The sequence below is a fragment of the Scardinius erythrophthalmus genome, assembly GCF_964197995.2.
Source record: "Scardinius erythrophthalmus genome assembly, chromosome: 13".
NCBI lineage: Eukaryota > Metazoa > Chordata > Actinopteri > Cypriniformes > Leuciscidae > Scardinius > Scardinius erythrophthalmus.
In genome coordinates, this window is record NC_138233.1 from 41,022,101 (window position 1) to 41,038,772 (window position 16,672).

The 16,672-nt window shown below is 40.4% G+C and overlaps 1 protein-coding gene across 1 annotated transcript; it reads right to left on the reverse strand.

Annotated features, from left to right (window-relative positions):
- Window positions 1–461: 461 nt before the first annotated feature.
- Window positions 462–10,430, reverse strand: smtnl1 (smoothelin-like 1). The gene is made up of 5 exons (XM_081382959.1): window positions 9,604–10,430; window positions 6,759–7,309; window positions 3,757–3,871; window positions 1,824–1,975; window positions 462–1,673 (listed from the first exon to the last, which is right to left on the reverse strand). The coding sequence occupies exons 1-5, from the start codon at window positions 9,658–9,660 to the stop codon at window positions 1,319–1,321; spliced, it is 1,230 nt and encodes a 409-aa protein (XP_081239085.1). The 5' UTR covers window positions 9,661–10,430; the 3' UTR covers window positions 462–1,318.
- Between the last annotated feature and the right edge of the window lie 6,242 nt (window positions 10,431–16,672).

Genomic DNA, 16,672 nt, shown 5'->3' on the forward strand with positions numbered 1-16,672 from the left:
CTAAAGACATCTTTTTTGTCAGCACCTGACCAGTTAATACTAGCACGTACCTTTTCTAATCTATACTATTCTATTTGTTTTGTTTTTCTGATTTAAAAACAAACCTTGCTATGTGCTCTGTGCTAGACTAACTGAGACGTGTTACAGCACTGCTGTTGCCCTCTTGCTGGTCGGACTGCTTCTATTGTTCTCCTCATTTGTAAGTCGCTTTGGATAAAAGCGTCTGCTAAATGATTAAATGTAAATGTAATATAGTTATATTTTTGTTCATTTGAACAGAGGGGAAGGAAAAAATCTGACTGAGGGACAAGCCTATAGACAAATCCTTGCAAATTTAGCCTTAATGCACTCAAACAATTAAACATCAAATAAATTAAGATCCGCTCTTTAAAACTAGCATGAAATCTTTAACATTTCACTTAAAGGTTTGCCTATAAAAATCACCCTTATACACAAAATTTGATTACAATGCAAAATAAATATGTTTATTTTGTTAATAACGACAGTGAATTTAACAAAGCAGAGTTATTATTTTAAGGAAGAATAATCGTGGATGATGTCTGTTCAGTTCCAGCAGGTCCAGTGACTGATGCTGTAATTGTTGACGAATGCTGTTTAGTCAGATCTATAAATGTAGAAGTGTCTTATACAAGAACATGGAAAGATGATTTAGAAGCACATAGTTTTATTATTGTGATGTACTTAAATAGTTTATTACAAAAATCAAGTGTGGAGAACTTCAAGCTTGTGTTACCTACCCTCTTAAACTAGTTTACTTCACTTGAAGAAATGTTGGAAACCGACTGCATGTAGTTTTTTAAGCCTCTTTTTTAAGCTTAAAATGGAAGATTAAATTCATATTGAGAATAATAGTATTTAGGAAGTATATTAAGTGAAATTGAAGTATTAAACTTACTAAGTTAATTTACTCAGGAAGAGTTATCTTTCTTTACTCTTAGCTGATTGCTTATTTAACTTCAATTTTCCCTTTAAGTTTACTTTGCAAAAATAAGGCAATCGGTTTCCAATCTTTTTTTAAGTAAACTGAACTTGTTATTATGTACAGTGTTTACCATAAAAACATAAAGCATGTCATATTTCTGACATTAGTTAGAAGGCGGAAGTCAAACGAAATAAAATGTACATTTTTAAAACAGCCCAAAAAAGTAAAAGCCATTGGTTCAGAATAAAACCCATACAAACCCAACACATTTAAACAAAGAATAACACACTGATCATCCACATTAAACACTCTATATTCATTCTCAAAAGCAGATTACGACAACAAAAAATTATGCTTAGGCTCTCCTTTCTTTTTTCATTCATTCATTAATTCATTGAGTTTCTCATCCACAACATTTGTAACATTTTCACTGGGATCTGTCTCTTGTTCTGTCTTCATGCCAGAATCTGATGTGTTTGCCTCTGTCTCTTCGTTTTGTCGACTGTCATCCCCCTCTCCGTCTCCTTTTTCGTTGGCTTCAGAAACCCCTCGATCTTCTTCTGTGTTTGTGTCCTTCTCCGTGCTCTCTTTCTCCCTCCTCTCCTTCTCTATCTTTGAGAGGTGATGGCAGAGAGCCTGCACATAGGTGAAAACACACAGCGGGTCTGGCTTGTTGCCCATTAGTAACATATCCGACACTTCCAGAAGGGGGCAGCAGTCAGCAAGAGATCTGCAGACATGAGAGAGAGACAGAGTTTTGCATTTACAGACTGTCAGATGTTTGCACATAAAGTCACTCTTTCTTCCTCACGCACCCATGCGTCTTTGTGTAATAGCGCTTGCATATGTCTGTCCCACACAGTGAACACAGTCTACTTACTCTGCTGTACTGAAGGCCAGAGTGAAGTTCTTCTCTCGTTCACTGGCTTTGAGGGAGGAGAAGTCAAAAGCAGAGGGAAAGAAGCGATGGATGAGTGCACAGAAAGCCAGGCCGTCACTCCAAGAGGAAGAGAAGTTTTCTATGCAGACACCCTTTGAGATATGATATAGCAGACATTGTATTATTGAAACGATCTGTATGGTGAAAATAAACTTGAACTGAAATTGAACAGCACAAGAGAAATACACAATGTCATATTGTTTTCAAGATTATGAAAATAACCCGATCTTACCGAATAATGTAGCAATTTCACAGCCTGGGAAAACCCAGACAACTTCCGGCAAATTTAGATTTGCTCTGCAAGTAGTCTGGCAAAGAGCTCATTCAAGCGAATTGGGACGCAGCATATGCCTTTACACGATGACGATCGCTCTGATTGGTTTTAGGTCTATCCAACTGCGCCCAGAGGCATTTGAGCGATGTCCGTTGGTGACGCCCCTTTGGAAATGAGTTATTAATGAAGCTTTGCCAGACCATAACTCAGTTACTACTGAGAATGGTCTGGTTTTAACCAGGCTAGCAATTTCATTGATTTCGTATGAAATTGTACGATGTGAATCACACAAATCTTTTTTTAGAAAGAAAATAAGCATTTAGGTCCATCTCTAAAAATAACCATCACTGGAGACTAAGCGGATTGTACGAAAAATAGTTGTAAATGTAAAATTGTTAGGGATTTCCATTAGATTGTGTTGAAATGATGGTGGATCCCAAACAAGTGTCTGAACATGTAAAGTAATTTGAGCGAGTTATGACGACTCACTAAGGTCATGCTAGCCTAATGTTTGCAGCGTGATCTTGAGGGTGAGCAGTATACTGTACTCTCAAAAATAAAGGTTCCTTGGAGCAAGAACTTTTTTCAGGAACTGTGTAGACCTTCGTCAGGGTCTCGACCTTCGTCAGGAATGAAAACAAGGCTGTGAGGGACCAGAAGTACAGTGTTGGATTGTACTGTTGTTTAACAATATGCCAATTGTTCAGCTAATGAAACATCTATGCAAAAACTGAAAGTTGTGAGTTGTGAAAATTACAAGTGGTCCAGGACCTGGCTATAAGATCTATAAAGGTCCTCCTTGAGTTGCTATGCTAGCTATGTTTCCATCCACCTGTTTTTATTCTCATTTTGCCATACCGCATTAAAAAGATGGATGGAAACGGCAAGATGCACATCAATTCTAAAAATGTGCATAAAAAAACGCTCAATTGAGGTGGATAATAGTTTTCTTTTTTCAATAAGAGGTCATGCACATAAACTAAGATGGAAACACATTTACTGAATAAATCCCTCAATAACCTCATGTGACTTTGTGTCAGCAGAGGCTGTGATTGGTTGACTGGACTAACCAGCGGACCAATGGCGTCGCAGCGTCTCTAATGTTGGTTTGGTGTTTCTGAAACGCTGGAGTCGAAGTGTGTGATCAGAATGATTTGGTTTAATTTCCTCCAGAAGCGTCTCACACACACACTAGTGTGTTCCCGAACACCAGCATCCAAACGCTAGAGAACACGACAGCGGTTACTGTGTTTCGTCTGACGCTCTGAGACACACTCGCTCATGATGGAGGGAAAACAGCCAGAGTGCAGAAACCTACAGTTCATTATTGATATTTTGCACCAGGAAGTGATGATGTTGTTCTCTTGAACACGTGGGATGGAAACGCTGCTTTATTCTCAAATGTTTTATGGCTTATTCCATTGTCATATAATGCATTTTGCGCATAAGTTAACTTCACAACTTTGGCTATTGTGGTTTGGTTTCTTTATCAGTAAAGCTGACAGACTGTAAAAGCTGTGATGGATCTGATTGGCTGTTTTTTAAGAGTGAATGTTTACAAAGTTTCTTGTTTCTGAGGACGTTTGAGCTTTAGCTTACCTCATATTTCTGTGTTTTGTTCCTGCACCAATTGAGAATTTTCTGTTTGATTGATGCTCCACCTGCCATGCCTATAGACGTCCGTTGAACTTTAAAGTTTCTGACACCCGGAGTCCTGCAACAAGCCAACATACAGTATACTATTCAGATTAAAGACAGAGAGATATACTGAACAACACTGACAACACTGAGCTGACTTCAGCTGAACAATGACTTCTTTTTAGAGCTGCTTTACTGCCAAACTGAACTCTGTTTGCATCATTGATTCGGTTATTTTCCTGTTTATCCCTGTAAATCTGCTTTGAAACAATCTGTATTGTATAACGTGTTATAAAAATAAAGGTGACTGACTGAACAAATGCACCTGTTCAACAAACCCAATTCATTGCTAATAATGGAAGTTTCCTTTCGAGGGAACATCGACACCGCGTCATGCTGTTGATGCAAATGTGAATGTGTGTCTGAGTCACGTGTAGAACACACCGAGCTATCGGCTTATGACGAAGTCAAGTGACGTGCGTAATCACATCTATAAATAACACCTGCGCCAGAGCATCACCAGCTTGTCTTCAGAAGCGATTTGTCTGTCACCCTCAGTGTATATTTGTTGGCTGTTTTAGAACAGGACTGAAAAAAAAGTCTAAGTTTAGGAGATGTGTTTTGCCGTGCCCCCACTTTATCACTGGACACGAGCTGTGTGTTCTCAGTCTCGGAGCACAGCACACTCAGTCAGCTCTTGATTGCCCGAAATGTGAGCGTTTCACAGTGAGGAAGCTTCACTCCCGCCTCGCCCTCTTTGACGATGAAGGGAATTTTATATCTGCACCTCGTGGTTCTGGTTCCTCGTATTGGGGCTCGCTGATGGAGCTTTTAGAGGAGCATGAGACGTGTGCTGCCCTTTCTCTCGCTTTATCTACAGACTCCAAGGGTCCCGTTCAGGAGTTGGAAGCTCGCTCTGGGATTTCTTCCGCACTGGACGAGGATCTGCTCTCAGGGGGGTCTACTATACGAATCGAGTGCGGCCAGCGGGCAGGTACCATCTTCCTCTAAGACATATGAGGAGCTTCTAGAGGTCGTCACTCGTGTGGTGGTTAAACACCAATTGGCCCAGCCACCCAAACGTAAGCTTCCTTTCTTTTCCCCGCTCTCCCCAGTGAGATCTTGAAGTCATGAAAAGCCACTTATTCCTCCCGTTTACATAACCCAATGACGCTGGATTATTCAACTATTGTTTGGCTTAATAAACATGGGAATAAGTGAATGCCTTGTGTGGAAGAGAAGCTTGCGAGTTGTCTCCCGCATCAATACATCGTTAAAGAGGCCAGCCTTGCCCTCAAACCCTGTAGAATTACATCCATTAAAACGTACCAAGCAAAGGCACTCAAGAGTTTAAATAAATGTATATAAAAAGCCTTTACAAGCCTATAGCAAACACACTGTCCTTTAAACAACAATTAGTACCTGATTACGTAATGTAGAATAGTAACAAGAGAGAACCCACACCCTGATGAAAGCTCAGCTGCAACGCGTCAGTGTGCGGTTATTTGAAAACGTTTTTAATTGCCTAAGCCATGATAAAATAAAGGCTTTTATATACATTTACTTGAACTCTCGAAGTGCCTTGGCATGATACGATTTTATGAGTCGAATTATCTCTACATCCAAAGGATATGTATTTTACACCCCGTGCAACACATTTTTCCACTCCATGTCCTGTAGAACTACATCTTCGTTAGTGGGCCAGGCTTAAGCCCAATTTATACTTCTGCGTCGAACTCCCGCCATAGCTACGTCATAGGCTGTGTGTAGCACGTGTACCCTAACGTGGGTAGAGGCTCCAGCGTAGGTTCGACGCAGAAGTATAAATCAGCCTTTATGAGGCAGCTGGTCCGGCTGGTGGGGCTCTGCACACCATGGCCTTGTTACTGGTTACCAGGCTGACCTGCTCAGAGAACTGGGCCTAGGCCTCGAGGCAGTTAAAGACCTCCATAAGGCATCTCTCCGTGCCACTAAGCAGATGGCCCATGCTATCTATGGCTGCTTTGGTGGCTTAGGACAGGCATCTGTGGTTCAACCTCTCGGGGATTAAGGACAAAGTAAGATCTTTTCTGCTGGATGCCCTGGTCTCGCTGTGTGGCCTGTTTGACAACGCTGTCAGTATAGTCGTTTACAGGTTTCAGGCGGTGGAGAAACAATCTGAGGCAGTTTTTCCCGTGTCCCAACTCATAGAGTCCCAGCCTGCCGGGGGCAGACCTGACCTCACGACTGTCTTAGCAGCAAAGCGTGCAGAGAAGAAGAAGAGAGTGGTTCCTATACATCTAAAAGCCACTTCTCTCCCTCATTCCCTTCCAGGAACTGTTCAGCCACCCCTGCCACCTCCGGTGATTACGGGAGTACCGATTGCTTGGTTTGTACCCCGACTCACAACCTGTACAACTTTTCACAGCCTGTGTGCAGGCGTCCTCTCAGTATGGCAACGTAGGTATTGTCATGCCCATTTGCCTCAACACCATGACGCGGTGTTGATGTTCCCTCGTAAAGGAACGTCTCAGGGGTGTGTATATAACCTGGTTCCCTGAGAATGGGAACGAGGCACTGCGTCGCGTTGCCATACTTCAATTATGCCTACGCGTTTTTTTCAGACAATTTGCCATTGCCGATTTCGCACGGATATTATTTATAGATGTGATAGCACTCGTCGTTGCGTCACCTGACTTCGTCATAAGCCAAAAACTTGGCATGTCCTTCACATGACTCAGACTCTGGCTCACGCTGAAGGCGTTCCCATTTGCGTCAACAGCATGACGAGGCGTCTCGTTTACATTCTCATGGAACCGGGTAATATACAGAACCCTGAGACGTTTACATACAATAAATATAACTATTGTGTGGGTGATCAAAACTTTTAGGCACATGGTATTTGTGACTGGGGACTATATGAGGTTTACCAGAATGATGAGGAAAGATATGATCATAAGGAGGATGATAATAAGATGACTCACTGGTCCTTCTGAAACTTGGCCATGGCGTCTCGTCTGGTCGAGGGTCGAGCAGATCGCGAACAGATGGAGGATTTTGTGCTTTTTCTTCCTAGATTTTCTGGTTTGATTTTGACATCATCTTTAGTCTCTTTTTTCTCTTTTGTATCTCGTTCATCTTCCTTCGTTTTAGTTTTGCCTTCAGTTTCTTTTGCCCTCTTCTCCTCTTCTTTGTGCTTTTCCTCAAGTTGTCCTTCTTTATTGCAGGAATCCTTATCTTCCTCATGAGGGACATTATTACTCTCCTTTCCTTCTTCTTCTGCCTCACTTTCTTTATTTTTATTTACCTCTGTCTCTTTTTCTTGTTCTCCTGCTTTATGTTGTGTGATGTCCGTCTCTTTATTCTCCTTCTCCTCCACTGTGTTGACATGCTCTGTGACTCCGCCCTCGTGCTCACATGCCTCACTGTCATTGGCTCCATCTCCTGTGTTCTCCTGGTTTTCTGTGTTGTCCTCATTAGCTCCGCCCTCTCTTGTCTCAGTCCCGCCTCCTGGCTCTGAGTCAGCTTCAACACACTGAATAACACCAAAGCACAAAATTACCACTCAGTGTATCTCTACTGTGTGTACACCAACCAATTCTATCATGTGAAAATGAATTGCATTAATGTTTTATATCTGAGTACCCCAAACACAATTAATGCAACATTTATCAAGGTGAGTGTGAGAATTTGTGCACGTTTGGAAGTACAAAAGTGTACAACCTTAACCTAAACCTAACTATTAAAGCAACACCAAAGAACTTTTCCTCTGCGGTCGCCCTACAGGTCGGAAGGGGAATTGTCCATTACCGCTGTCGTAAATAATTTAGCCTACAGCATCCCACTGTCACACACGCACGCTCGATGTTTATCCAGCACCGGCTTTGGAATCAACAATTGTAACGCTTCAAATTTGTAGTTTACTTATGTCTCATTAGAACTACAGAAACGCGACCCGATCTGGCAATCTTCCATAGCGTGGATATACCAGATAAAGGACCGCAAAGTGGTGGCATAAGTGCCTTTCACCCTGTCACAACTTGATGAACCACTGAAACGATTTTGGAAACATTATTTGAAGGTAAAAAATCCTACTTAGTGTTGCTTTAAATCCTATCCCTTAACCATAAGTTTAATAGGAAAAACCTATAAAAGTGCACACACTTCTAATTCTAATCTAACAGTAATCAAGTTACACTGAAGCATGTCATTCAGGTCTCTCCATAGCATCTAAACCCTCCTCAGTGTGATTCAGCTGGCAGAAAGGAGCTTTTACCGGTGATTATTGAATGGATTACTGATTAGAAATCCTACAGAGTTGCAGGTCCCCTCTTGGCATGTTTAAAATAAAAATGCATATTTAAAGTTATATTTTGAAAAAAGACCTTAAAAGAACATTTTGCATGTCGTTTTTGTTTATTCAAAATGACCAGAAACACTAGTCCCCTCTAGTGTAGAGCGATAGTCCCGTTAGTAATATAGAGTAATATAGTGTGTGTGTGTGTGTGTGTGTGTGTGTGTGTGTGTGTGTGTGTGTGTGTGTGTGTGTGCGTGCGTGTTTAGCTTAGCTGTCCCAGGTGTCACATGAGGTCATGACTCACCAGTTGTATAAAGAGCATTCCACTGAATGAGCAGGTGTGTGTGTGTGTGTGTGTGTGGGTCAGCATAAGTAAATGTGTTCATATCGTATTACAACATGATAATAATTACATAATATTGCCATTAATAATCATCTGTGGAAACACTGAACATACACCCTCAGACTGCGAGAGAGAGCCTGTGTGTGTGTGGGTGTGTGTGTGTGTGTGTGAGTGAGTGAGTGTGAATGAATGATAGAAAGAGAGTAAGTGACAGCAAACAAAAATGCAATATATTTACATAGGCAAAGATAAGAGAAAAACGTATTGTGCACATCCAAAATAACCTCTTATTATCCTGTGTTTAATATGTTCCACTGAATTATTCCAAATTCATTTGACAGATATTATATAAGTTTTAACCCTTTGTTGCATATTCCATAAATCTGCTTGACCTGCTCTCTTGTTTCTGTTTGTGGTCAGTTTGACCCCAGTGTAACACATTAAACAAATATAGTATAAGAAATAAAAATGAACCAAATAAACACCTGGAATGTATCTAACAAAAATATATTCTAAGAAAGTTATGTTAACGTTCCCATTAAGTTATGAAAATGTTATTTCTGAATGTTCTCAGAATGCTCAAAAACAACCAGTTTATTAAATATTAAATGCTTTTTTTCTTGGCTTTGCAAACATTAAGGGAGCATTCCATTATTTAAATTAATATTAAAACATTATGGGAACGTTACTTGTGAACGTTCTGAAACAAGTAGGAACATTTAAAAAACATTTGACAAACCTCAAACTAAAACATTTCAGGTAAAAACATGAATGATGTACAGATAATGTGTTTGTGCTAATGATTTGAGAACATTATTAAAGACCAGATAACTTTGAATGAATGGTATATTGACATTACTGGAAGATTGTTTCTTTATAAGTTTGAGAGAACCTTGCCAGAACGTAAGCTAAAGTTCTGAGAATGTTCTGGCTATAGTCACATCTTTGCCTGTGAAAAATCATTGCATTTATCAATGTTTTATATCCGGAGTGTCTGACAACCCAAACTGAATTAGCATACCGTATTATTTGTGTGATGTTATTTTCTAGCACACATCATGTCGTGTCAGCCTGATGCAGCATTAGTAATGTCTGTGAGATGTTAAAGGGCGTTGGGGACGGGACACGAGGGTTACCGTGAGCAGACACTGAGAGAGAACAGACACTGAGAGAGAGAAACACACGTTACCTGCTCCTTCATCACCGCTGCCTCACCGGTCACTGCCAGATCCTCTGAGTCCTCCATTTGTCCAGAGTCTTCAGTTCAAGCCGGTCACACTACAGTAATCGCTGAACTGACACACAACACTGTCTTCTCCCTCCTTCACCTCTCTGTCTTTCTTCTGATTTTCTTGGTCTCCTCCCTTCATCTTTTCCCTCTATCCCCCACCTCTCTCTCTCCTTCTGTCTCTATCTGACCTTTTAAACAACTTGTGCTCCAGAAATAGTGTAACACTGGCTCGAACAGAACCACTGAGCAGCTGTTAGTGCTGGTGAGGAATACACAACACTACACACACACACACACACACACACACTCAACACACTCACTCACAAACACTCACACACACACACACACACACACACACACTCAACACACTCACTCACACACTCACTCACACACTCACACACACACACACACACACACACACACACACACACACACACACACACACACACACTCAACACACTCACTCACACACTCACTCACACACTCACACACACACACACACACACACACACACACACACACACACACACACACACACACACTCAACACACTCACTCACTCACTCTCACACACACACACACACACACGCACACACACACACACACACACGCGCGCACACACACACACACACACACACACACACACACACAACACACTCACTCACACACTCACAAACACTCACGCACACAAACATTCTCACACACACACAAACACACACTCACACACCAGCACGCGCGCACACGCGCACACGCACACGCACACACTCACACACTCACACACACAGTAGGAAGAAACACTGAATGGTCTAAAACTTTGATGACAGAAATAGTCATTGAAGATATAAATGTGTTTTCAGAGATTCTGCGAGTTGGATGTGAACTGGCTTGCCCTCTTTGAACCTGACTGGGCTTACACTCCTACTATTTTGTGCATGCATACACACCCCTCTTTAGACACAACAAAATGTTGGGATTTTATGTGAATGTGAGCCAAATAGGAGTGTGTAAATGAGTGTTTTGTCCTTTATCTGCTCGTCCACTTTGTCCACTTCTGTATGACAGCAGACTGCGGTTCATCATGCCCGGGCCAGCTCTTCTTATCCTGCAGAGGAGCATCTCTTCCCTCAACACAGAGCAGATGCTTTTAAATATAGCCCGCTATCTTTGCTCTCATTCACTCGCCCGCCATGATTATCTGTTCTCTCCATTCCTCTGTGCTCTCCTCTCTGCCTCAGCTCAGGCCACTTCATGTGCACAAATAGAAACATGTCAACCTTAAATTTAAAGGCGAAGGTTTGGGGTTAATATCTACGGAGCCCCTCAAAAGAAATGGTGCTGGAAAAAATATGAGATGGGAGAAAAAAATGATCTGTCAATGCTTTTACGTTCCCTCACAATGCAGAAGGTATAGGGCACAAATGCAAAGTTCCTCAGCAGATGCAAAACATTTGCAGGCAGACGCATACGCATTGACAGAATTTTTTTCTCCCATCTTGTATTTTTCCACCACCATGTCCCTTTGGGGGCTCCGTAATCCAGCGGTGGAGATATGATGCTATTACAGGCTCGTTTAGTCAAAACACTACACAATTCACACATCCACACAGTAGCAGATCACCTCAGATCCAAAACTAAGCACATCCTTAAAAACTTTACAATCATTTAACAAAACCCAGTTTTGACACGTCCGTATGGCCCACACATGGTTCATCCGATCTGATTGAGTTTGAACCACTTACACACTGCTGCGCTCAATCTTAAACACTTGTTAAATTTCTGCTTTTCTAATGATACTGTCATGCCTCCACCTTCAGTTTTCACTCACCCGTCCACTTTTTACGCTGAATGTAGGCAGAAATAGATTACAGGTGTACAAAAACTAATCCCTGTAGTTTTAGCCAGTTCAGTTTCTCACTTTTGTATACTCTTTTTTTTATCGTTTGAATGAAGTGGAGGATTTTTTAATGAGTAGTAGTGTATTTAATCGAACACATTATGGATGCCAGCATTTTGGCTTTGGAAAGAGTGTCGTTTAAACGCTGATATGTTGCCTGTGGATCATCTGTTCGAGGAAACAAGGGTGCAGCGGAAGAATGAGAAGACAGTTAAGTGACTTAATTATAACGATAATTATAATTAATGTATGTCTCCTTGTGTCAGGAGATACATCAGTGTCCCGGCCCTGTTGCGAGTAAATTTGAGGGAAGTAGTATGGGTGATTCTGTCATGAAAAACCGTGCAACGACTATAGAGCAATGTCGGCGTTCGGAAATTGCGGTGGAATGGAGTTCTATAGCAGACCAGTGGAGTGAAATGCTCCCTTGTTATGAGTTAAGACACTTAATTCGAATGGAAAATGGGATGGAGGACATTTTTTCTACATCTGTGAAAGCCGGCGGGCCATCGAGGCCACAGAGGAGTACAGGAGCTGGGGTTGTTGAGGAAGACCCTCAGTTACTACGCGATCAAACGGGTCCGGTAGCTAACAGAATGAGATCTATGGGTGCTTCGAAGGGTCTAAACATTGTCCACCTCAACGCTAGAAGTCTGCTTCCAAAGATAAGTGAACTACGGCATTTATGTCAAGAATCAAATGTGTCTCTGTTTAGTTGCAGTGAAACATGGCTGGATGAATCAATAATGGACGCAGAGATAGATATAGCCAACTATTGCTTGGTAAGGAGAGACTGCAAGTGACCTTAAATGGTTCAAATTCAATAGGTCAAGAGACAATAATTCAGGGGGATCTTAATACTGATATGCAAAAAAATAATACTCTAATCTTTAAAGGGTCATTTCACCCATTTGAACATTGTTTTTTATTTAAAGTGGGTCATATATGTAGTCGAAATGTAAAATAATTTTTGAATTTGGTGCCTTCGTGAACGAGAAAAGACAAAAAATAACTTCAGAACGCATTTGTATGAAAGACAACAACTCCCACAATGCACCACATTGCACAGCTCCGCAAGCCCCTCCCACTAATCCAGAAAGCGCATAATCTGCCTATAAGAGAAATCACTCTTCCGTCTACAAGGCTAGCTACTACCAGAGCTTGAAATTCATTTCACATTCACACAAAATGTCTAGTTAGTTGGCGAACTCATATAGTGCATTACTCCTCGTTTGTATTTCTTTCGAAAAGGTGAATTATTGCATGGCTGGATGTTCAGTCAGAACATATGCGGTGCGAAACTAGGATAGTTCTCAACACAAACGTCCGTGTCCTCGTCTGATTCAGAGATTTCGTCCAGGAGAAATTGTCATCGTTGAAATTCTTTGCCGCAGACGGACTCTATCTCTGTGTTCGTAGCGGTTCGTAGTTGCATAGTGAGATCACCGGCGCCACCAGTCCGCCCTAACCCGAGCCAGTCCGGGCTCCTCGTCCGCGGCAGGCAGGTCTTCTGCCTCGGCTGCTCTTCGCTATAATGCGGCTTGTAAAGGTAGCCACAAACACCTGATTCAAGCATCAGACTTCCGAAATCCTCTTCTTCTATATCACATTGAGCACTCTCCTCCGCTATTGTCATAACTTTACATCTGTCTCCACAGCGCCTGTTAGCTTAGCTTCAAACAAGATGGAGGATATTGCTTTCAGTTTCAGAGAGTAAAGTCCCACCCACTGATCTGTAATAGGTCTGTAGCGTGAGCGCGCCCCACCCTGGGAAAGATGAGAAACTAGTGTCTGTAGTCTCAACAGAAATCCCCCCCTCTAACACTTCCTCCTACAATGACGCAAAATGACGATTTTTGCGTCATTGTAGGAGGAAGTGTAAGAGGTAAATAACAGATTTCTCCCGTCTCAGGGGAAAATGAGAGAGTGTTGCACGACCATTCAATAGTATGACTGGGTTTCTAACAATGCAAAGCTTAATGCAAATGGGTGAAGTGTCCCTTTAAACATTTTGTAAATCATATGCATTGAAACAGCTCACTGTGGACCCAACTAGGATTACTCTTAAAACCCAAACTATCATTGATATTATATTGGTATCGGATCATTCTAAGATATGTAGAAGTGGGGTCTTGGAGGCTGGTATTAGTGATCACTGTATAATTTATCTAATCAGAAAATTGAGGAGAAAATTGCTGTATTATTATCATAATACAGCAAAAATACAGAAATACCAAAATACAAATTCTCACTCAAGAAATACAGTCCAGAAGTTTTTAAAGAAGAACTTAGTAAGGTTAACTGGACTGAGGTGATGCAACGTGAAGATGTGGAGTTGGCTTGGGACAGGTTTAACATAAAAAAATCAAAAAAAGTCAAGAATAAAGCAAAGGACATAACATTGGATGACAGATAGTATTTTAATGGTAATAAAGGACCGAAATTATTGTTTTAAGGATTTTAAAAAGGATAGAAATGATTTTAATTTTGATAAATTTAAATCTAAAAGAAATGAAGTAAGAGATAAGATAAAAGAGGCCAAATATTTTTTTTATTAATATTTTTTTTTTATGACAAGATTAGTCAAGTGATTAAGGACATATGAAAAAGACCAAGGTCAAAGGATCTAGAATAAGTCTCAAGGTAGAAGAAACATTGATGTCTGATCAGAAGAAGGTAGCAGATTATTTTAATAGCTTCTTTACTTTTGTTGCTGAAAAACTGGCAAACGAGCTCCTTAGTCAAGGAGTATTATACAAAAAATGGTGTTATTCCAGGTGGTTTTTAATTTACAAAAGTAACTGAGAGTAATGTTCTTAACAAGTTAGGTGAACTCCAAAGTATATTAAGGATTCAGTTAAAGTTATTACCCCTATGGTTACTCATATTATAAATCTCTCATTTACACAAGGAAAGGTTCCTGGGGAGTTAAAAATAAGAGTTATCCTCATATTTAAGAAAGGTAGTAGGTTAGAATGTACTAATTATAGACCAGTTTCAATCCTGAGTGCTTTATCAAAAGTGATGGAAAAGATTATATATGATCAAGTTGAACACTATGGGCCCTATTTTAACGATCTGAAACGCAAGTATCAAGCGCGAAACACAAGTAATTTTGTGGGCGGATCTCAGGCGCTGCTGCTATTATACTGGCAGGATAAATGACTCTTGCGCCCGACGCAAATCTAAAATGTGTTGGTCTGAAGTCGCTTCATTACTCATAGGTGTGGTTTGGGCGTAACGTGAAATAAACCAATCAGAGCGTCATCTCACATTCCCTTTAAGAGCAGGCGCGCTTGTTCCATGGCGGATTGCTATTATAACGGCGGATTTGCCAGGAGCGGTTCACAGCCGAGGAGACCGACGTTCTCGTCAGGGCCGTAAAACACAGAGAAGTGACATTGGGGATGGAGAAACACACACAGATTAGCTTCAGTTAAACAGGCGTATGATAATTTGGGTAAATGTGTAAGCTAGATTTATGCCCATTTTTCACATCTTCATGGACACAACAATGATTTCCGTCGTGTGTTAATATTTTTCCTTGTAATAATGTATGATTTTCTAAAAATGAAAACTGCTGCTTCTGTGTAGATGAGAGAAGCAAAGTGTGTGTGTGTGTGTGTGTGTGTTGTGCACACGCTACATTGATTATGGCCAAGCATGCACCCTTAAAATAGCATATGAATGCGCCACTGACTTTAGACGAGGTTTCTCCTGGTCAGTGGAGGAATTGTTTTCTGAAACTGCAAAATAGCACCAGGGAACGTTTGCGCCGAATCACGCCTCCTCTTTTCGCTGAACCGCCCCCGGGAGCGCAAGTTCATTCCCTAATTTACCAACGTGCGTCTGTGGAGGGAAGAGTCCGCTGTGCGTCGGGTGAGAAATAGGAATGATACATGCGTCGGTGTACAAAGTCAATTGCGCTGGGTGCAAGATAGGGCCCATTCTTATGTTTTTTATGTTAATGATTTAAAAATGGTCTTTTCTAGTGAACATTTTTTATATGCAGATGATGCAACAATAATTGTTTTGCATGAAAGGAAAGAAAATGTTGAAAATGAGTTAAGTAGAGAGATTGAAAGGGTCTCTAAATTGTTTATTAATAATAACCTTTTTTTACACTTTGGTAAAACCAAATCTATATTATTTGGTTCGGCTGCTAAATTGAAAAAAAGCTCTAGATTAGAGGTAAAGGTTGGTGACTTGATCATTACACCAAAACAGGAAGTAAAGTATCTGGGATGTGTATTAGATAATAAATTGACAGGAGAAAATATTTTTCAACATTCAAATTTTTTTTTTAGTTCATTCAAAAATATGTAATAGGATAAAATTTTTAGCAAGACAGGCGGCTTTTCTAAATACTCAAACTTTAAAAATGTTAGCTGGAGCATTATTGCAGGCACACTATGATTATGCTGCAACATTTTGGTTTAGTGGTAGTACAAAACGAACCAAAAATATATTGCAGACTGCTCAAAATAAGCTATGCAGGGAAATATTGAAAGCACATCCACAGTTGCATCTAAATGACAAACATTTTAGAGAGCTTGTTTTTTTTAAAAGTTGAAAAAAGGGTAACATTTCTTAAATTTGGTGTTGGTGTTTAAAATAATAAAGAAAGGTGTTCCAATGTACCTGATAGATTATTATACATGTGAAAAAAAATGCAGAGTCATTCCACAAGGGGGAGTAGCACTGATATTTATCCTTGTAGATTTAAGAGTTTAATGGGGATGAATTCCTTTCTATATACTAGTGCTATAGCCTAGAATAATTTACCTTGTTGTTTAAAGCAGACAAAAGTTGAAAGTGTTTTCAGAAAGGAAGTTAAAAAATTGCTTTTTTATCATTAATGTAAAAGTAATGTAGTGTGAGATGCTGAACTTGATGGTGATTTCTCTCCATATATGATCTGCTCTTACATTTTGTAAACATAGAGAACCACAATGGAAATAAGCTTTTGGCTTTTTTGTGTATCTTATCCTCAACAGTTTTTGAAATTATGAATGGTACCTCTTTGTACAAATCTTCTGTTTCAATATTGTCTAATAAATCAATCAATCAGGACAATGCAAGAAACATAATGCTGTCAATGAAACAGGATTGGGTCCACATATTGGATGCTTTG